The sequence below is a fragment of the Physella acuta genome, unplaced genomic scaffold, assembly GCF_028476545.2.
Source record: "Physella acuta isolate Inbredline_101_S28 unplaced genomic scaffold, ASM2847654v3 ptg000439l, whole genome shotgun sequence".
Classification (NCBI taxonomy): domain Eukaryota; kingdom Metazoa; phylum Mollusca; class Gastropoda; family Physidae; genus Physella; species Physella acuta.
Genome location: NW_026731958.1, coordinates 244,662 through 266,367, shown reverse-complemented (window position 1 = coordinate 266,367; position 21,706 = coordinate 244,662). Strand labels below are relative to the sequence as shown.

General features: G+C 35.9%; 2 protein-coding genes across 2 annotated transcripts; one reads left to right on the top strand and one right to left on the bottom strand.

Annotated features, from left to right (window-relative positions):
• Positions 1–508: 508 nt before the first annotated feature.
• LOC131943052 (26S proteasome regulatory subunit 10B) lies at positions 509–15,670 on the bottom strand. Its single transcript, XM_059303061.1, has 12 exons — positions 15,542–15,670; positions 5,747–5,826; positions 5,373–5,412; positions 4,898–5,018; positions 4,046–4,160; positions 2,933–3,082; positions 2,576–2,699; positions 2,112–2,173; positions 1,695–1,815; positions 1,455–1,535; positions 1,160–1,231; positions 509–764 (listed from the first exon to the last, which is right to left on the bottom strand). The coding sequence occupies exons 1-12, from the start codon at positions 15,639–15,641 to the stop codon at positions 646–648; spliced, it is 1,185 nt and encodes a 394-aa protein (XP_059159044.1). The 5' UTR covers positions 15,642–15,670; the 3' UTR covers positions 509–645.
• On the top strand, positions 6,127–7,992 carry LOC131943053 (heparan sulfate glucosamine 3-O-sulfotransferase 1-like). Its single transcript, XM_059303062.1, has one exon. It carries the CDS (start codon positions 6,274–6,276, stop codon positions 7,294–7,296), a length of 1,023 nt encoding a protein of 340 aa, XP_059159045.1. The 5' UTR covers positions 6,127–6,273; the 3' UTR covers positions 7,297–7,992.
• Positions 15,671–21,706: the final 6,036 nt, after the last annotated feature.

Sequence of the window (21,706 nt, the reverse complement as noted above, 5' to 3'; positions counted from 1 at the left end):
CAGGTTCAAAAAGGGAACTTTACACTGGTCATTTAGATTTTGTCAGCTCAAATCTCATGCAGAAAGATTAAGTCAGAACATGAAAGTAATTCACAGACTCAGTGATTACATATTTTTATGCTGTGCTGATGGAGACCAGACTCAGGGAAAAGTAGAGGTGGATGGGTATGCTGAACCATCATGACATACACAGAAGATGACGAGCTATTAGCCCCATTGACCACTGTATCTTTAAAGGTGCTTTACTTGTTGAAACATTGACATTGGTCACAGAGGAGTGTAATAGACAACAATGCAGTCAAATCCCCATGTAAACAATAGTGAATGTTGAAGATCATAGCTAAGTATGGGGTAGCTGTGTTAAAAGATTGGATTTCAACTGAGTAGACTTACAAAAGGCAAATTCAATGTCTTTCAGAGTAATGACCTGAATGATATACTTTAAGAGCATTTTGTTCTAATTGGTTAATTAAAATATGGTTACAATAATAAAGTAAAAAGACGAATCAACAAATGAAAAAAAATTTATTTGAAAAACCAAATTAAACCAGCCAACATTGAAGTGATTCTTGAGAAAAAATCCCAACTTCTCACCATCCTTGCTTGACCTCACATAGTGAAATAAATAGTCTTTAAGGTCATGATTTACACAGGTTTGTAGTCCAGCTTGCTCTCCAGTTTCTTATTGTCTGCCACTTTCCTCACAGCTTTCATGAAATCCTCCTCTATAACGTAGTCGCGTTCTGCTCTTATTGCAAACATTCCTGGACACAGAGAATGTATTGTAAAATAAAGTGATATATCTGAGCCAAGCAAAAAACAATGCCCAGCAAAAGTTAATCTATTAAATTTAATTCTAAGGGGGTGGGGAGGAAGTAATGATTGTTGATTGTGTCAGTCTCCTCCACCCACCCCCCCATGAAAAATAGAAAACAAAATACTTCAACCAGTGTTGTCACACCCCCCCTCACTTGCAAGCCCATAATAGCCTTTACCAGCTGAAGCTCATCTGTCCCTAGCAATCTTTACAAAATGTTCAGAACCTTCAGTAATTGAATAAACAATGTGCTAGGGATAATCCATTTGTCCATTAGAGGGGGATCTGTGAAGCTGGGGAGAGGAATGTGTAAAGATGGTATGACTAGATGGAGGCAACTACCTGCTTCTGTGCAGACATTACGCAGATCTGCTCCATTGAAGTCTTCAGACAATTTAACAACTGCTTCCCAATCTGAAATATTTTAAGTTAATAGAATTTGACAAGGTAAAATATAAACATTGGTAGGACAATATAGAATTTAATGTGGTATGGCTGTTAGAATTAGGAATTATATGAGAATTATGGTTCGGTGATATATGCAAAATATTCCTCAAATGTGTCAATCTAGCTGATGCATTTATAAGTACCTTACACCAGTATCTTGAATGTAAATAAGTAATACTAATTTGCTCACCTATTTCTCCATGCTTAGCTATAGGATTGGCATGGATTTTTAAAATTTCTGATCTGGCTTGTTCATTTGGCAAGGATATTTCTAAGATAAAAGCACATTGGAAATAAACAGTAACAGAAATCATGCTATTCAATATGTATGATGCTAAAAATGTGTATTTTAAATTAATGTGTAAAAGATTCAAGTGAACATTTTGACTAAATAATAGAAAACTGAACACTAAAAATTAAGAATATTTACCAATTTTTCTGTCAAGTCTACCAGGTCGTAATAACGCAGGGTCTAGAGTGTCTGGACGGTTGGTTGCCATTATCATTTTGACTTGCCCCAAGGCATCAAAGCCATCCATTTGGTTCAACAACTAAAGAGAGTAAACAATAATGTACATGTAGTTTTTACTGTTATGGTCCAGATTTAGTTGTTACAAAGATTGTTTAAGAATAATAACACTTAAGTGAGAGTCTAAAATAAACAAGTTTATGCAATTTAATATGAAAATATTTCTTCTTTACATTTCGTCTGTTTAAGATTAAGTTATAAAATAAAACCAACAAGCATATTCATGTAAGTTATAATTGTTGACTCATATTTTAACCTGAATGTAGAATAATATATGCAGTGGCTCGTTAAAGTAAAGATCAACATACAGTTACATACCTCCATCAGGGTTCTCTGAATTTCTCTGTCTGCTGATGTTCCTTCAGAAAACCTTCTACCACCTAGAACAAATGATCAGGTTAATTTATATTTTTCTGATTGCGTTATTTTATTTCCTGTTCATGTTAATGTAATTTTGTTTTCTAATCACATGAATTATTGTAGCTCTACTGTTCTAATAATTGTTAATTTTTTTTTCTTCTTTTGACCATGTTAAATATATAATATTCTGAACATTTCTTTTCTGATCATGTTCATTTTGTTTTGTTTTCTAATCGGATTATTTTAGTTTTATTTTCTAATTATGTTAATTTGTTGTTTTATTTTTATTTATTTGAAGCTCAGACCATATTAATTAAAGCATAATTATTCAATCATTCTTAACAGTTATTTTTGATCATGTTGATCAACATGTTTATGTTCATGTATAAAATACTAAACAGCCTACAAGGTAAACTACCCACCAATGGCATCAATCTCATCCATAAAAATAATACAAGGCTCATGGTCTCTGGCAAAGGCAAACATTTCTCTGATGAGCCTGGCACTCTCACCAATATACTTGTCTACAATAGCACTTGAAACCACCTGTTTGTACATTCAAGTTTTCATTTACCAGTGTTAAAAAATAAATATAAGAATCAATTGTTTTAAAGGTTTAAAATAAAACATCAAGGTAAAACCTTTATAAAAATTTCACATATGACAGTAAAAATGCCTACATAAGAAAAGTCCGACTTGGAGAAAGTAAAAAAAAAAATGGGTATGGTATTAAAATCTAGAGAGAGTAAAAGAAAATGACTAGAAAATAAAAGCCGTACCTTAAGAAAATTACAGTCCAACTGGCTAGCCACAGCACGCGCCAGTAGAGTTTTGCCAGTTCCAGGGGGTCCATACAACAAGCAGCCTTTGGGTGGGGTAATGCCAACACGTTGGAACAACTCAGGGTTGAGGAGGGGCAGTTCAATCACCTGGTCAAAGTCATGGGATGCTATGTACAATCATCTTATACAATCATAGGTGCTACAATCATAAGTTGTAACATTATGGGTTGTACAATCATGGTTTGTGAGGTTAAAAGGTAAATAAAAAATATATTGCTAATATTTAAACAAAAAGCATATCATCAACATCATTCTGCCCTCTGGATAAATAACAAGCCAATTGATGCGTTAATTCAGTTATTTCCATAACACCAGCAGTGGCTTAAACTAAATGTCTCACCTCCCTAGGCTTAAGCTAAAGGTCTCACCTCCCTAGACTTAAACTAAATGTCTCACCTCCCTAGGCTTAAACTAAATGTCTCACCTCCCTAGGCTTAAACTAAATGTCCCACCTCCCTAGGATTAAGCTAAAGGTCTCACCTCCCTAGACTTAAACTAAATGTCTCACCTCCCTAGGATTAAGCTAAATGTCTCACCTCCCTAGAATTAAACTAAATGTCTCACCTCCCTAGGCTTAAACTAAATGTCTCACCTCCCTAGGATTAAGCTAAAGGTCTCACCTCCCTAGACTTAAACTAAATGTCTCACCACCCTAGGCTTAAACTAAATGTCTCACCTCCCTAGACTTAAACTAAATGTCTCACCTCCCTAGGCTTAAACTAAATGTCTCACCTCCCTAGACTTAAACTAAATGTCTCACCTCCCTAGGCTTAAACTAAATGTCTCACCTCCCTAGACTTAAACTAAATGTCTCACCTCCCTAGGCTTAAACTAAATGTCTCACCTCCCTAGACTTAAGCTAAAGGTCTCACCTCCCTAGGCTTAAGTTAAAGGTCTCACCTCCCTAGACTTAAACTAAAGGTCTCACCTCCCTAGGCTTAAGCTAAAGGTCTCACCTCCCTAGGCTTAAACTAAATGCCTCACCTCCCGAAGCTAAAGGTCTCACCTCCCTAAACTAAAGGTCTCACCTCCCTAAACTAAAGGTCTCACCTCCCTAAGTTCTCTGATCTGTTCACCCAGCCCACCAATCTGATTGAAAGAAACGTCTCCAGGATCTTCAACTGACATGTTGTACACCAGAGGATCAACTTCACGGGGTAGATACCTTCATGTAAAATACAAGATTTAATGTTGGAGCACTATAGGATCAACTTCACGGGGCAGGTACCTTCATGTAAAATACAAGATTTAATGTATGAAAACTATAGGATCAACTTCACGGGGTAGATACCTTCATGTAAAATACAAGATTTAATGTTGGAGCACTATAGGATCAACTTCACGGGGCAGGTACCTTCATGTAAAATACAAGATTTAATGTATGAAAACTATAGGATCAACTTCACGGGGTAGATACCTTCATGTAAAATACAAGATTTAATGTTGGAACACTATAGGATCAACTTCACGGGGTAGATACCTTCATGTAAAATACAAGATTTAATGTTGGAACACTATAGGATCAACTCCAATGACTTGATTACTTTTCAATATCATAACAACAATTTCATCTACTTATTGGGGGAATAACCCAAATATACAAGTGGTGCAAATAAAAATGAAAATTCTACATAGACAAAATCTGAGTAATACAAGATTTATATTTTAAAATCTAGTTTAAGATTATGAGCGTTCTTTAAAAAGGGATTTAAAATTCCAAATGAAATATCTTTACTATGTCAAGTAACACGGGACGCATAGTCTAACTGTACTTTATCTACACCATGGAGCGCAGTTTGAAAGGGGAAGTACTTTTATGTCAAATAACGGAGCATTTAAACATAAAATAACTTTCTTATCTACTATCTATTAATGTTTTAAAACTTTGGAAAGTTGACCAACCTCATGATGGTCAGTGTAGTCATATCCAAGGCCACTCTTGTCCCAGACTTTAACTTTGTCTTGTCCAGCTGTCTCCTGCACCCCACCACATAACGAGGTCCATTGGTTGCCTTGACGATAACTAAATAACAGCCATGTTAAAAACATTAGACTCCCAACACAAGAGAGTAATTTAACTGATGAGGCAGCACATTGTATTTAAAAATCAAATAATTAATAATTAATTTTTTTTTTCAAAAAGTAGTATGCATATTTTACTACAACTATTGCTTTCCAGCATCTTAAATAAAACTAGTTTTTGTTTAGTCTTTGTATATTTTCTAGCCTAGCAATAAAGTCACAAACTCATAGAAAAAAAAATCGCTCTGCTGTCTAAAAATAACTTGAGTTTCATTGGATAAAGACATGTTAATGTTAGTTATAAACTGCTCACAACAGTAGGAACTGTTTACATGGAGGATATGCTACAACTTACATTTGTCTTCAGTTAGCTGTTTGAGCACTTCACCAACAATCTACAAGGGAAAAGGGAGTCATTTTAAACATACTCCACAGTTAGAATACACAATTTATGATGTAATTAAAAAATACCAACTAAATTAGATCTAAATTTGAATCCATCAGTCTCAGAACAACACCAGAAACCTAGATCAATTGTGTCAACATAAATGTTACCTATTTAACCAATCACAAATACTTCTCATTTGCTCAACAATCAAATCAAGTATCTGTCCAACCTATCAAAAAAATGACATATGTATCCAAATATCAATGAAAACACAAGAGCTTTTCTCGCCAATGAATAAAATTATATGTAATTATAAAATAAATGATAAGTAATGATCTCACCTGCCCAACACTTTGTAAAGCTTTCAGATCATTCTCAGACTTATCATACTGTTTGGTCAACTCCTTCAAGTTCTCACGCACTGAAGAGGGTAAACAAAATTTAAACTTAACATAGCAAGAAAATCACCTGCAAATAAAACCCTGAAACATGATAATTAGACAAGGTTACTTCGCTGCCCCAACTTTCTAAGTTTTCAATTAATAAACACAAGTATGCTTTGGACAGAAGAACAATCAATTTACCTGCTAAATTTTGATTTTTTGATTATCTATCTTGATTGACATCCTGTAGGACAGGTGGCTAAACTACAAGGTCATAAATCAAATCTCAAAGCACTTAATTTCACACTTGTACTCTTCATGTGTTAAACAAAGACAAGGGAAACCACTCCCACTTTTGTTTTAGCTATATCTATCATAATTTTAAAATCAGGTCAGATTTTACAGTGACATTTAGATCTACTTGCACCAACAAATTTAAAACAAATTTCTTCTGGCTTGCATTGTTTATTTCAAAAACCAATGCAATGGATCACAAAAAATTGACTCTATTAATTTGTGGGACCATCTTACTTGTGATACTGGTGCAGATTCCTTTAGGATATATTTCTAGCATGAGACCAGCTGATACCACATTCACACAGGTGTATGAAAAAAACCTTATCAAGCCACAGCAGAACAAAGATGATGTAAACAACGAGATTAAACAAGCCGATGTAGCTGAACCTGGAAAACTTTTCCAGAAGCGACTACCTAAATGCCTCATCATTGGCTTTGCCAAATGCGGAACTTATGCCTTAAAGGCTTTTATGTCGCTACACCCAGACATCGTCACAGCTAAACTAGAGGTGGGCTTTTTCAATACCCATTACAACAAGGGGCTTCAGTGGTATATTGAACAAATGCCTGAATCTTATGAACATCAGATCACGGTGGAGAAGACGCCTACATACATCACGACAAAGGAGTCACTTGACCGTATTTATCATTTTAACGCCTCCATTAAACTGATTGTCCTTGTAAGAGATCCAGTAACAAAGCTACAGTCTGCATACTGTCATACGAGAGCTCATAGTAATCCTAAAACATTTAATGTGACGTTTGAACAATGGCTGGATGATATCAATTTCGTATCTGTTAAAAAAATTAACTATCATATCTACATCAAGAATGCTTACGATCTGTTTTCAAGAAAACAAGTTTTAGTGTTATCTGAGGAAGACTTAGAGGAAGATCCACTCTCTGTAATGAAGGAGGTCGAACAATTTCTTGGACTACGACCAGTTTTAACAAAAGAACTTTTTGTGTTTAGCGCTGAAAAAGGATTTTATTGCTTTAATAAATCACACCCGAGGTACCATGCAGTGGCAGAAGTCCTCAATGTGGACTATGAAACAGGATGTCTTAGCAGAAACAAGGGGAGAGAACACCCTGATATCAGTGACAAGATCGTCAAGCTCATTGTGAAACATGTGACACCAGTGAATGAAGCTCTGTTTAATCTCATTGGCAAACGTTATAAGTGGACAACTCTAGCGGACTTGAAGTAAAAGTTGGAATGTATACAGATAGTCATACATCATCATAAAGTTTTTTAAATTTAAAAGGCACATATATCCAGAGACACTATTGTCATCATATTTCACCACAATAAACATTGGCATTAATTGTGTTCTAGCTCTTGATGCAAGTTTTCCAGAGTGATTACTGACAAATAAGTTGACCACTTGACCACACAGAACAATTTTACTAATGGCTGTCATTTCTTGGAAGTATTTTAATACAGTGATTTATAACTGAGAGATAATTTAGGACTATTTATAAGCCAAAAACAAGTGAATAATATTAGCAATAATAAGACAATGTATGAAAAATATCTAATAAACTGTGAAGATAAATGTTACGTCAAAGTATCCATCTTGCAATAAATAACATTTAGTACTTTTATCTTGTTTAGCTTGCAATTTCATTAATTTCTCTTGACAACTATATTTAACTTATCAAACCACATTTTTAGACTTTCTATGGGAAAGTGACAAAAATCAATGTCTTGAGTGAGTTTATCAAATTATATTGATAGCTTAAGTATTCAATGAAAACAATGTGTGTATTTCCCGGTGTCAAAAGAATTTGGACATGACAATATAATATGCAATGAAGAGTGTGAACAACATACATGTCAAAATAATTTTTAGCAAATAAATCTCTGAATTTGTAAATATAATATGGTTAAAAAATAAATGAATCACACAAACTGTCTTACACTTATTAATTTAATGGGAACTAGAGTGTTATCAAGTAATCCTTAACGTCTGTCAACGGAAGAACAAAAAATATAATTTCTAAAATTTGATTTTTTTTTAAAACTATCTTTGTTAAGCTAGCATAATTGATGTCCTGCTAGACAGGTGGCTAAAATATAATGTCATAAATCATATCTCAAAGCACCTAATTTCACACCTGTACTCTTCAAGTGTTACAAAAGACAAGGGAGACCACTCCCACTTTGGTTTTAGATATACCCATAAAACTTTTATAATCAGTTCAGATTTTACAGTGACATTTTGCCTGCAGCAACATATTTTTTAAAATTTCTGGTTTATTTATAAAACTACTGCAGGCTTATACTATTTACTGTAGAGACTACTGTTATGGATCACAGAAAATTTACTCTATTAATTTGTGGTACCATCTTGGTTGTGATATTGGTGCAGATTCCTTTGGGACATATTCCTCGTAACAGACCAGTTAATACCACATTCATACAGGTGTATGAAAAAAATCTCATCAAGACCCAGCAGAACAAAGAAGATGTGGGCAACAAGATGACAACAGTTGATGTAGCTGAACCTGGAAAACTTTTCCAGAAGCGACTACCTAAATGCCTCATCATTGGCTTTGCTAAATGCGGAACTTATGCCTTAAAGGCTTTTATGTCGCTACACCCAGACATCGTCACAGCTAAAATGGAGGTGGGCTTTTTCAGTACCTATTACAACAAGGGGCTTCAGTGGTATATTGAACAAATGCCTGAATCTTATGAACATCAGATTACAGTGGAGAAGACGCCTGGATACATCATGACAAAGGAGTCACTTGACCGTATTTATCATTTTAACGCCTCCATTAAACTGATTGTCATTGTGAGAGATCCTGTAACAAAGCTACAGTCTCAATACTGTCATACAAGAGCTCATAGTAATCCCAAAACATTTAATGTTACGTTTGAACAATGGCTGAACCACATTAATTTATTCTCTGTTAGTAAAATAAACTATCAAATCTACATCAAAAATGCGTATGATATATTTTCAAGAAAACAAGTTTTAGTGTTATCTGAAGAAGACTTAGAGGAAGATCCACTCTCTGTCATGAAGGAGGTCGAACAATTTCTTGGACTACGACCGGCTTTTACGAAAGAATTTTTTGTGTTCAGCGCTGAAAAAGGTTTCTATTGCTTTAATAAATCACACCCGAGGTACCATGCAGTGGCAGAAGTCCTCAAAATAGACTATGAATCAGGATGTCTGAACAAAAACAAGGGGAGAGAACACCCTGATATCAGTGACAAGATCGTCAAGCTGATTGTAAAACATGTGACTCCAATGAATGAAGCTCTGTTTAATCTCATTGGTAAACGTTATAATTGGACAACTCTAGCGGACTTAAAGTAAAAGTTCAGATGATGGTGTATTCAAAGTCATTGGACCACACAGAACAATTTTACTAATGGCTGTTATTTCTTGGAAATATTTTAATACAGTAATTTATAAATAGGGTCAAAAGACATCTCAGGATTTCCTACCTTTATTTTTTGTGTGCTTTAAAATGAACTAAAAGAAAAATTAGAGAGCCAAAAACAAGTTCATTTATTAGAACTAATGAAGCAAATGTATGGAAGTAAATCTAATAAATTGTACAAATAAACTTTTGTTCAAAGTATCTAGCTTAAACTATATAACAGAATTAGTACTTTTGTTTTAGCATGCTACTTTATTAATATATCAGGATAATTTAAGTTAACTTATTAAACAGCACTTGGAGCTTTACTTTTGGAAGTGACAAAAATCAATGTCTTGATATCTATTATTGATAGCTTAAATTTTTTTCAATGCAAATTATATGTGTATTTATTCAACAGAACTTAAAGAACCAAGTGATTATAGTAAAATAAACATAAAATCTGCTAGTGTGTTACGTTTTAATCTGTTAAACTGATTGTGACCACAGCATATGAAGGGAGTTTTTACTTTCATAACTTAAGACAGGGAATAAACTGATAACTAGGACTATGTAGGTTAAATTAGTTACTAAGGTGTTTTTTTAAAGTTAATTCTTTCAGTCCTTTATTTTATTTAAGCATGGAAATTCATGTTTTAATAATTATTTGCAAAGGATATACTTGACTGTAGAGTAGGTTAAATTTTAAAATGCATTGATTTAACTAGATCTGCCACCACTACTGTACCAGATTCTAGGTGGTCCTATATAAAATAATAAGAAATGGCTATTGTGACCCAAGTACACAGAACATTATTCAAACCCAGGTCCATTTGGCCTAGAGCCATTATACAGACCTGGCATTACTTACCATTAAGTTTATGGTAGATAGTGTTTTGTGGTTATTGTTGATGTTGTATTAAATAGATCCCTTAGGATACTATTGTTTAAAGTTTATATTTAACTCTATCCATGGACTGGGAGAAATTCAATAGAATGGATTTTAAAATGGTATAATTTTTATTGCCATGAATTAATTTATTAAAATTTTTCAAATGAATTATTTTAGTCCCAATGTCAGTTTTGGCCTTTATTTTTGTGTTTTGTTACCTTATAATGGATATAATACTTTCTAATGGAATAGGGCAATATAGGAAATAACTTAATTAAAATTTTTATTGACGATTGCTATTATGATAGATGTTAGCAGTTAGAGTAGAATAGCTCATGACATTTATTGGCATGATGATCGTTAACAACAACAATGGGAGCTTCCTAGGTTTCAGTTTCACTACTACTACTACATTAGTTAAATAGCTCCACATCACGCTGACTTCTGCTAAATATAATTATTAATGCAGCAAACTGAAATTAAGTCTGAGACTATAAAGAAATGGATGCTTTTCGTTAAGAATTCAAACTTGAACACATGAAACCGTGAGGCTTTCATAGATCATTGATTATTGACCAGCATGCAGCAATTGCAGTCAATTTTTAACAGTTTGTGACAGCCATAAAATTACTTAAATTAGTAATAAATTTTTGTGAGTGTCAAAATTATTTCAAGCTCGAAGTCAGCTTTGGCCTTAAATTAAGTGTTTTGTGACCTTGAATGGATAGGTCTATAGATCTACTTTGCCATGAAATAAGTTACATTAAAAAATAATTTAGGCCAAATTAAAAATTGTGTAAGACATCCATCCTTTGTTCAAGTGTGGGTCAACCAACTTTATAACATAGATCTAGACCTAAATCTATAAGACTAGATCTCTAGCTAGATCTAGAGTAACTCTGCCTGGCCCGACTATGCGCCCCGAAACGAACAACTCCGTAACTCTCACTTTAAATACTAAATCCACTGTTATTTGAATGTTTTATACAGAAACATTATAATTGGTAGCAAATATGTCCATTTATAAGTCCATTTATATCAAACTTTGATCCATTGAATTACTCACAGCGGGATATGAGCAATTAAAAGCAACCCGTCATGTAGGCGGCCATTTTTATGTTGCCGGGACAAGCAAAGCCTCCTCCCGACTTATCTTTTTTTTTATAACAATGTTTATTTTATAGAAAATGCTATTTTCTTTACTAAATAATTTTTTTTTGGGGTAGTGGTAAGGAGGATGAAAATTTACGTGTAGTGCCTGGAAATGATTACCCATAGTAAACCATAACACAAGCATTTTATTGGGAAAAGTTATCTCCCCTATTATTTTTTTTCCCATTGTTATAAATTATATTATTTTTGGCATTTAAAAACAAATACACACTGAAACACAAAACTAAACACATAAAATTCTAAATATTACAAGATTATTTATTCAACTAAGTTGAAAAAAACAGCAAAAATATGACTTAGTCGGATGGAGGAAAGACCAGTCGTTTGGAGGCAAAACCGGGAAAATTGTATTCGGGTCCAGGACGACTGGGTCGTCTGTTTTGGGGGCATATATTTAAAATTTAAAAGTTATATTGCTAATGGAAAAAAAAGGGGTAATCTATCGTTTTGGGTACGTAAAATCGCCCGCGACTAGTGATGTGAAAAACAGGTGACTCCTTAAATTTTAATAATTATTTCACATTTTGAGGAGGATTTATGTTTTGAAAAATACAAAAATGTTTCCTTGTTTCATTTATGTACATGTTTTTAAACATTTGAATTAAAAAATTTCAGTAATAAATGAAGACTAGCGATGTTTCCAACAGATGCAACCATGCTCATTTACTATAGCAGCCATCTTGTTTAAGTTTTTTTTTTGTAAACTTATAGCGGATATAGCCAGAGATTCAGGGGGAAGCCACTCTATTTTACAAATGGCTGCTGTTAATATAGCAAATCTTGCTCGCAAACACTGCTGTTTAAAGTTAATTTCTAACATATATTGATATATTTTGCCATTGATTTAGGTTTATTATTCATTTATCTATAATATATGACACAAATATATCACAATATACTTCTATTAAAGCCTTGACAATGAGGTAACTTATTCGTACATTAATAGCCGCTGGCAATTTTACGTACCCAAAACGATAGATTTCCAAAAAAGGGAATACATATTTTTATTCTTCTTTGGCTGGAGAGTATTTCTATGCTTTGGTTTTCATTCTATGTCAAATAGTAACAAAATAAGGTGTCTCGAACCGGAAAGGAGTCTCAGTTTCGGGCTAAAGGTGTTCGGGGCTGGTAATGTTACTCTAGGACACTAGGTCCAAAACAACTTGGCCAAAACCAAAACATTTCAAAACAATGATGACAATTTTGTAAATTGAAAGGGGAGATACAATTAAGCCTAAACCTAATTTGGGTTAATTGCTTATACCAGTCTCCGGGATTTGACTACATCCGGCATCGGCCAATGAAATACGCGCTTTCTAAGCGTTTTGGTAAGGCGTGACGTCATCAGCGCGGTGTGTCAAACCGCGGTTTTGAAGCCTAAATTTAATTTATAGTTCAAATCGCAACGCGTTTTTTCAAAATGAGGGAAAAATGACCCTTTTAAAAAATGGAGATAGTCGTTTTTTTCAATGATGACGCCACAAAATCTCAAAATATTGCCGTCCGAAAAAGCAATCATTGTTAAATATTTGCCTTTTCGTGCATTAATATTTTGTCAAGTCTACCAAAACGCTTATAAAGTGCGTGTTTCATCGGCCGATGCCGAAAGTATGTAAATAATACAAAGAAAACAGACAATAAATTTATTTTGATCATATTTTATTGCGTATTGAAGTAAAGCATGCAAACAAAGTTGTCAACAGCACACCGCAGAGAGTTGCGCGGCACGTGTTCCAAATTAGGTCAAAGCACGGATCTAGGCTAGCCCGCGCAGCTAAATGCCAAAATATAATTTCTTAACGTAAAGCCACAAAGCAACGTTAACTTTATAGACAAAGGTGTTAAATGCTGCATTGTTTTAAATTTGCATTATCTAGAACGTGGGGATATTGGTATGTAATTAATTTTAAACTGTAACCGATCGATGGCAAAGTGGTCAAGGCGGGAAAATGAGGTCACGTGATGTCTCAAAAGTTTAGATGGACACCCGACATCTAAATCTAGTATTTCGATGAAAAGCGGCTTAGCGGCTGAATTTATTGATTAAACGCTTTGATGTAGGTATAGATAATTAATAAAAAGGAAAAAAATTATCCTACTTACAAAATACGACATCATATCCATGCAGAAAAAAATATTGCAACGCCATTTATGAATATTAATTAGATCTGCAATTTTATCACCACATGACCCTCGAAGGCTCAGACGTGTAGGTCTAGGGCTCTAGGTGTAACACACATTCGGCCCGGGATGTTAATAGTAATAATATATTTTATTGGTTTGGGGCCTATGCCTAATTAGTTGGCCCTGACATAAGGATAACCTTTTTAAAATATTTGTAAATGGAAGTGGGTAAGGGTTAAGAAAATGTGAACACATTTTGTTTTATGTATGTCTATACGTTTTACAAGAAACATGTTTGAAAAGGAGGGCATTTATTTTAAAAATTTGATGAGTGCTGTGTGCTTTTTATTCTCACCTACTTAAAGTGACGTAAGCAAATTTGCATATGGCCTTGACCTTGTACTGCTTTGTAAAGATTCTCAAGCACCAAAAAAGGCCTGATTTATGTTATTAATACGAAAAAAGAAAATACATGGACATATTTATAACCACGATTATTTTACGCGGTCAAACGATTTTTGTTACATTTTATTGGGATTGGAATTTAATAATCAATATACACGCAGTGGTCATGGATAAATTAAAAGACGTCACTTTTTTGACGAAGTTTACCTCCTCCTCCCCACAGTTTATCATAAAAATTGTGAACACCACCCCCCCCCACCCCCCGTCTCTGAAATGTGACGATGTTTATGGACGATTCCTATGTCCCACGTAGAAGGGGGGGGGGGGGGAATTAGTAAAATATATGTATGTTCTATAAAGTATTATAGATCGTTGTCTATTATGTTCGGGTCGGGGAGGGGTGGTAGGCTGTTTAAAAAATAATACTGTTTAAGAATATCTCAGACCTGGCCACGCTTGGTGAGGGGGGGGGGGGAGGGGGTGTATCCACCCCCCCCCCCCCACAAAGTACAGAATAAAAATTAAATGTTGACCTATGTAAATAATCTATTTTAAGCATTCTTTATCTTCCATAAAAAAAAATGTCTGAAATAAATCCTAATTCAGATATGCATGTTTGCCAGAATACACCTATCCACTCCTCTTACGGTGATTTACCCCAGCCACAACACAATTGGGTATTTTAAGGAATGTTTATAATTATAATTTTGGGTACTTGTATAATTAATTGAAAAATTAATCAAACTATTCAACTATAAAATAGACATCTGAATAAAACAATCAAATTAATTAGGTTAATCATTGGATTAACATAATCATAATTAATTAATTTGGTCATGATAATATTTAAGTTCAAGAAGCCTTTTCAAGACAAAAAAAAATTTAAAAAAAAAACACACCTTATAAACGAACCCACAAGTGCATTAACGAAGTAATTAGCATAATTAACATAATTAACATATTGTAATTAAGCTAATTAATTAATTAGCACTAATGATAATGAAGGGAGATAGTTTTTTTTTGTTATGGCACCTCTCCAAATCCTATTATTTTCATAATCACTATGCAAAGAGTATTTATGTTACAAAAACTACACATCTCTGTTGTCTCGGTGCCTAGCGCGACCTATTTAGGCCACAGTGAGTTTGTTGACGTTTTATTTTTAGACTTCACGGTACAACGCAGACAATTGGCCGGAAGAACATATTGTCAGACACTGGTATAAGCAATCATCGCTAATTTGTAGCACTATTCAACAGTAACTGCCGCATGTAAATTGCGTTACAGGTAACGAAATAGCCAGTAGAACAATCAGTATGTTACTACTCTTGACCGTTAGGAGTGTTACTGCAGGCAGTGTTCGGTAGGACTAGCCGTTATCGATAATAGGTGTCGATGATTTTGCAGTTTTGAAAGCAAATTGACTTGCTGTCTATAATACAAAGTAATATAATTTAGACTTTGAAATTTATTTAACTCACTTTCTTTAAGTCTTGCTTCTTGTTCTTTGTGTTCCAGAAGTCTTTTTCTATAATCGGCCAGAGCTTTTTCTCTAGCAATATCAAAAGTAGGTGCCGCCATCTTTGTTTCTACAAATAGTAATGGTTGTATTTTTTATTTGTCTCCCTTGTTTTTTTTTTTAATGTTCAACTTAACTTCGACGATCACGTTTCTTTGAGGGAAATGATCTCCTCAATTTTTTATACCTCTTTAGACGCCACAATAGGGTTGGCGCCCTGGGCAGTCGCCAGACCCACCCTCCCCTTAGCTACGCCACTGTGTGTGGACTAGAGAGGGGGATGAGATTTTTTTTGTAAGTTCACATGATATTATCATCAACTAAACGTATTAATGATATATGTTTTGTATACAAAACCGCCATTAAAAATTAAAAAAAAATATATAGGTATAATTTTCATTGAAATACTAACTGAACAATTAAATAACTTTACCAAGCCATTCAGCACATCAAAATTATGTAGGCCTATAGTAAATATTTTATGTAGGGAACAGAATAGTAGAGGCGCTACGTGTTCGCTGATTAACTGAATTGGACCGGGGCTAAAAAGCTGGACTCTAGTTGTCATTAATAAGATAGGCAAGCTGATAGTATATGGGGTCGTCCATAAATGACGTCACGCTTTTTTTGACGATTTTTACCTCCCCCCCCTCCCCTCCGTCACACGTCGTCACAAAAAAGCCAGACCCCCCCTAAAATGACGTCACACCTCAACCTACAACCCCCCTAAAAATTGCAGTTGAATTTTTTAAAAACATCGATATTTTTCCAAAATCTTGTCTAAACTATTACAATTTATTAAAACAGTTATCTAAAACGCGAAATAACGTCTAAAATTCGTTTTCTAACATTGCTTTTTTATAATGCAAAAATGTGACGTCGCAACATCTGACCCCCCCCCCCTCCCCCCTCATCACACATCGTCACAAAATTACGGACCCCCCTCCCCCCTACGAGTGTGACGTCATTTATGGATGACCCCTATGTGGTAAAGTAGTCATAGGGTGTCTCATTTAATAAAGAGTGTCGTGTTGCAGAGGCGTAGCGGAGGAGGGATGCGGACCGCACCGGGTGACACAATTTAGAGGGTGACACCAAGGCTAAATTAGCAAAACAAATATAGAACAAAAATCATTCCAGTTTTTTTTTAAGCGATTAATTAGAGTTAAATAGTCTTTTAAGAGCAAAATTGACAAATCCCGACAACACAACTTTTGAAATGTATTAATCCATTGTAAATAAATTAAGTTAAAAAATCTAAGAGACACAAATTAATAACGAAATCCATAAGCAATAAAAAGCGAGCAATAGATACATAAAACTGGTTCACTTGCCTCACCTTGACGCTTTTCGTCAGCCATTAAAAGAGTTGCCAAACGTTTTGATACATATGTTAAATATATTTTTTTTTCTTTCATGGATTGGGGGGGGGGGAACACCATTAGGTGCCGCATCGGTGACACCCGAACTAGCGACGCCACTGTTGTGCTAGTTGTACTAAGTTGATAGCCTCTGTGTCAGAATTATAAATAGAACAGGAAGTAACGTTTGGGGTGTTTGAGGGGGCTGTATTGTAAGATGGAATATTAATAGAAGACGGTTGGTGTCGTATCAGTCAGGATTATAAAGGAGGGGGTCGGTCAGGAATATAGATATAAGACGAAATGTGTCGGTTGAACACAGGACTGGAATTTCGGTCTGGGTTTTAAATGAGAGGTGGTGTGTGTCGGCGCGGGTTATAAAATAGATGGTTTAAATAGGCGATGGTTGGTGTTGGTCTGGGTTATAAATAGGATAAATAGGAAATGGTGTATGTCGATTAGGGTTATAAATAGGAGGTGGTGTGTCTCCGTAGGGTTATAAATAGGAGGTGGTGTGTCTCCGTAGGGTTATAAATAGGAGGTGGTGTATGTCAGTCAGAGTTATAAGTAGGAAATGGGGGGATGTCGTTCCGGATAACCAGAGTTTTGTCTTTTAACAAAACCAGGAAAACAGTTTGAACACAGTTCACACCGCCTTTGTTTGACCGCGACTGGTGATTGTCTCCCCTTTTTCAAACCTTGTATTCTCTCCCTTGAGAGCTGCCGAACACAAACAGATAGGACGATTTGAGGGCCACAAAGAGCCAACGTCTAGCTGACAGGGATCCCACAGACATGGCTCCTGATGCGGCTCGGGAAGCGGGCCAGGTATTGTAGGAGCTGACAAGTGGGCTTGACAATTTAGCTCAGCTCTTTAATAATCCCTGTCAATTCCAATCACGACTTATCCGATACCATCTAAAGCGAGAGCTCTATGGTATCTCATGTACCGTATGATGTGACATTTGGACAGTGCCCAGGGCGGGAAGAGTCACTGTAGGTAACTATCCGATAGGGGCAGACCGGGGGTGGGGGAGGGGAAGGGGTTCTGATAGGTAAATGATTCTACCAACTTTTCTACCAGCATTATTTTTTTGGGTATTATTATGAACTCAGAAACTACTTTCCATCCAATGCAAGTTTAAAGATGGGCTAGCTTAGGGCTAGCAACACTATATCATAAATTAAAATAAAATGATGGCCAAGGAAGCCACAACAGGTGAAAGTGAAATTTTAAATCGTTCGTGCAAAGATAAAGACCAGGAAACTGGTCACGTGATGGGGAGGGTTCAAAGTGCTGAGCAAAGATGAAAGTTGGATGGTGGGGCGTTAGACTACTGTACCATGTGGGGCGTTAGACTACACTGTACCATGTGGGGCGTTAGACTAATGTACCATGTGAAGCGTTAGACTACTGTACCATGGGGGGCGTTAGACTACTGTACCATGTGGGGCGTTAGACTACTGTACCATGTGGGGCGTTAGACTACTGTACCATGAAAGTTGGGTGGTGGGGCGTTAGTCTACTGTACCATGTGGGGCGTTAGACTACTGTACAATGTGGGGCGTTAGACTACTGTACCATGAAAGTTGGGTGGTGGGGCGTTAGTCTACTGTACCACTGAGCGATGATGATTTTAAACTATATATGCATACAATTATAAGGGTAAAAAGATGACCGTAAGAAGAAGAAAATCATGTGTATAATATATGTATATATATATATATATATATATATATATATATATATATATATATATATATATATATATATATATATATATATATATATATATATATATATATATATATACGTATGCGCGTGTGTGTGTGCATTTATCAGCTTCAGGCAATTAAGCGCAGCAAACATTAAGCTCTATCCATAATTCAAGCACTTCCAGTTCATTAGAGTTCCATCTTGTTTACAGATCTTTCCAGCTGTCAAGTATCAGCTTACAAATTACCTCAGTTGCATAAAGTTTCTATGAAAAATATTATTCCCGTAACCGTTTCATTCTTGATGTTCTTTAAGCTCCTGTGGTATTTAAGCTCTTTCCGCACATTTAACTCTGACGGTATATTCATCACCGTCCCCTCTCTCAGCTAATGTGGCACGCGTTGGCGCTTGTCTTAAGACTTACATTTACTTGAGAGCCAAGATGGTGACGGTCTAATATGTAGTGTGCTGATTACATTTTCGGGAATTTTATTGTCGGGCGTCCGACTTTTTCTCCTGAAGGGGCGGGAGGGGGGGGGGCGTAAAAAATTTGAGGGGTGGGGGAAGCACTTAAAATTACCTGGTGAAGGTTAAAGTATATATTTGTACATTGATTTTTTTTTTAATTTTGCTCCAATGTATATAATTTTACATTTTCAATGTTCTTCTACTTGTTTTAAAGTTCCCCATGGATTTGACAAAGTCTCCCCCCCCCCCCCGGCAAGTTTAGTGACGTCCACTAAATCCGGCATATACTAGCCCAAGTTTAGTGACGTCCGTATAAATCCGGCATATACTAGCCCAAGTTTAGTGACGTCCGTCTACTAAATCCGGCATATACTAGCCCAAGTTTAGTGACGTCCGTCTACTAAATCCGGCATATACTAGCCCAAGTTTAGTGACGTCCGTATAAATCCGGCATATACTAGCCCAAGTTTAGTGACGTCCGTCTAAATCCGGCATATACTAGCCCAAGTTTAGTGACGTCCGTCTAAATCCGGCATATACTAGCCCAAGTTTAGTGACGTCCGTCTACTAAATCCGGCATATACTAGCCCAAGTTTAGTGACGTCCGTCTACTAAATCCGGCATATACTAGCCCAAGTTTAGTGACGTCCGTATAAATCCGGCATATACTAGCCCAAGTTTAGTGACGTCCGTCTACTAAATCCGACATATGCTAGCCCAAGTTTAGTGACGTCCGTCTACTAAATCCGGTATATACTAGCCCAAGTTTAGTGACGTCCGTATAAATCCGACATATACTACCCCAAGTTTAGTGACGTCCGTCCACTAAATCCGGCATATACTAGCCTAAGTTTAGTTACGTCTACTAAATCCGGCATATACTAGCCCAAGTTTAGTGACGTCCGTCTACTAAATCCGACATATACTAGCCCAAGTTTAGTGACGTCCGTCTACTAAATCCGACATATACTAGCCCAAGTTTAGTGACGTCCACTAACTCCAGCATATACTAGCCCAAGTTTAGTGACGTCCACTAACTCCAGCATATACTAGCCCAGGTGTAGTAGCACTAGGTGTGATACGCTCAAGTAGACGTCCCACTGATTTACTTACCATATAAGCAACTAGCCTACACAACTGATACGTGTACGAGTCTACGTTACTGTTGTGTCTGCGCACCTTTAATCTCCTATTGCAGTAGACGGTACAGTAAATATTTTTACACTTTTCAAAAAATCCATTTGCATTGAATTAATTTTTGGACATAACCGGTGTGAGGAATTTATTCTTCCATAGATTGAACATATTCCTAACGCGTCTGAAATAAGGGGAGAGAAAAAAAAACCTTTAATGGCATCAATAATCCAAGGCTAATCTTGCGGCACACTGATCCTATCGGTGTTTTTGCTTTGACGCCCTCCGTTGGGAAACGGCAGGCTGTGCCGGTGCTGGACGGGTAGTCCTGGGAACAGACCAGGTGAGTCAGCCCTCGGGAGAGCTGGGTTTTGCTCGGCTGGGTTTGAAGGCGATAGGATCGCGGGGAGATTTGCTTAGGCGATCAGCGGCTCATCGCCTGACGGGTGGGAGAGTGGGGTTTCCAGGTGGTAGTCTGCGGGGTCCAGCGAGCTTGACCAGGGTCCAGTGTGACACTCCAGATGCTATGTCTAGGCTATGGATGTGCAGAGGTACATATTTTAATACATACACACAAACACACACACACACACACACTCACAAACACACACTCACAAACACACACACACACACACACACACACACACACACATATATATATATATATATATATATATATATATATATATATATATATATATATATATATATATATATATATATATATATATATATATATGTGTGTGTGTGTGTGTGTGTGTGTTTGTGTGTGTTTGTGAGTGTGTGTGTGTGTATTTAGTAGACGGACGTCACTAAACTTGGACTAGTGTGTGTTTTTGTGTTTGTGTGTGTGTGTGTGTGGGTGTGTGCGCGCGCCCCTTTTTAGAATGTTAATCTAGTACTTGACATTTTACACCCCAGTAGGGGTTAGGGAAGTCTATGGTAGTTGGGTTCTTTTGCACCAATGTTAGCATTTTTTTTTGTTCCATTTAGTTGTCCCCGTCTGCATTATTTTCTTTTGGTAATGAATTCGTATTTTTTGTTCTCTCTCTCCCCCCCCCCCTCCCCAAGCAGTCTGCCAAGGCTTTCAGCATGTTCCTGCTAGAAAGATGAGGCTTACTTTAATGGGTTTTTGTATTCATACTTAAGATTTAAAAAAAAAATGTAATCTTCTCCAGTTCTAGATGTAATCTACTGATAGTTATGATTTTAGCAGCATTAACATTTTTCTTGGAAATTTGAATACTGGGTTTTGTTTTTTACCGGCGACAGATTATGCTATTCCTTACTCTTAAATTAAAAAAAAAAATTATTTAAACTTTTTACAGGACTTTATTTGTTAAGTCATTTATGTGAGTTTTCGGTTGTTTTTTTTTTTCTAAAGAAAGCTTATTTATATAAGAATTAAATAAAGGAAGAAATAAGTAATTCAAGTTTTTATCAGTTT

Bases quoted from the DNA above. Each gene is read 5' to 3' on its own strand.
- LOC131943053 (XM_059303062.1), top strand. From the start codon at position 6,274: ATGGATCACAAAAAATTGACTCTATTAATTTGTGGGACCATCTTACTT.
- LOC131943052 (XM_059303061.1), bottom strand. From the start codon at position 15,641: ATGGCGGCACCTACTTTTGATATTGCTAGAGAAAAAGCTCTGGCCGAT. The intron at 3,083-4,045 runs GTGAGACCTTTA...GACTTTGACCAG, and splicing joins AGATCAGAGAACTTAGGGAG to GTGATTGAACTGCCCCTCCT. The intron at 1,232-1,454 runs GTGAGCAAATTA...AAAATATTTCAG, and splicing joins AGCTAAGCATGGAGAAATAG to ATTGGGAAGCAGTTGTTAAA.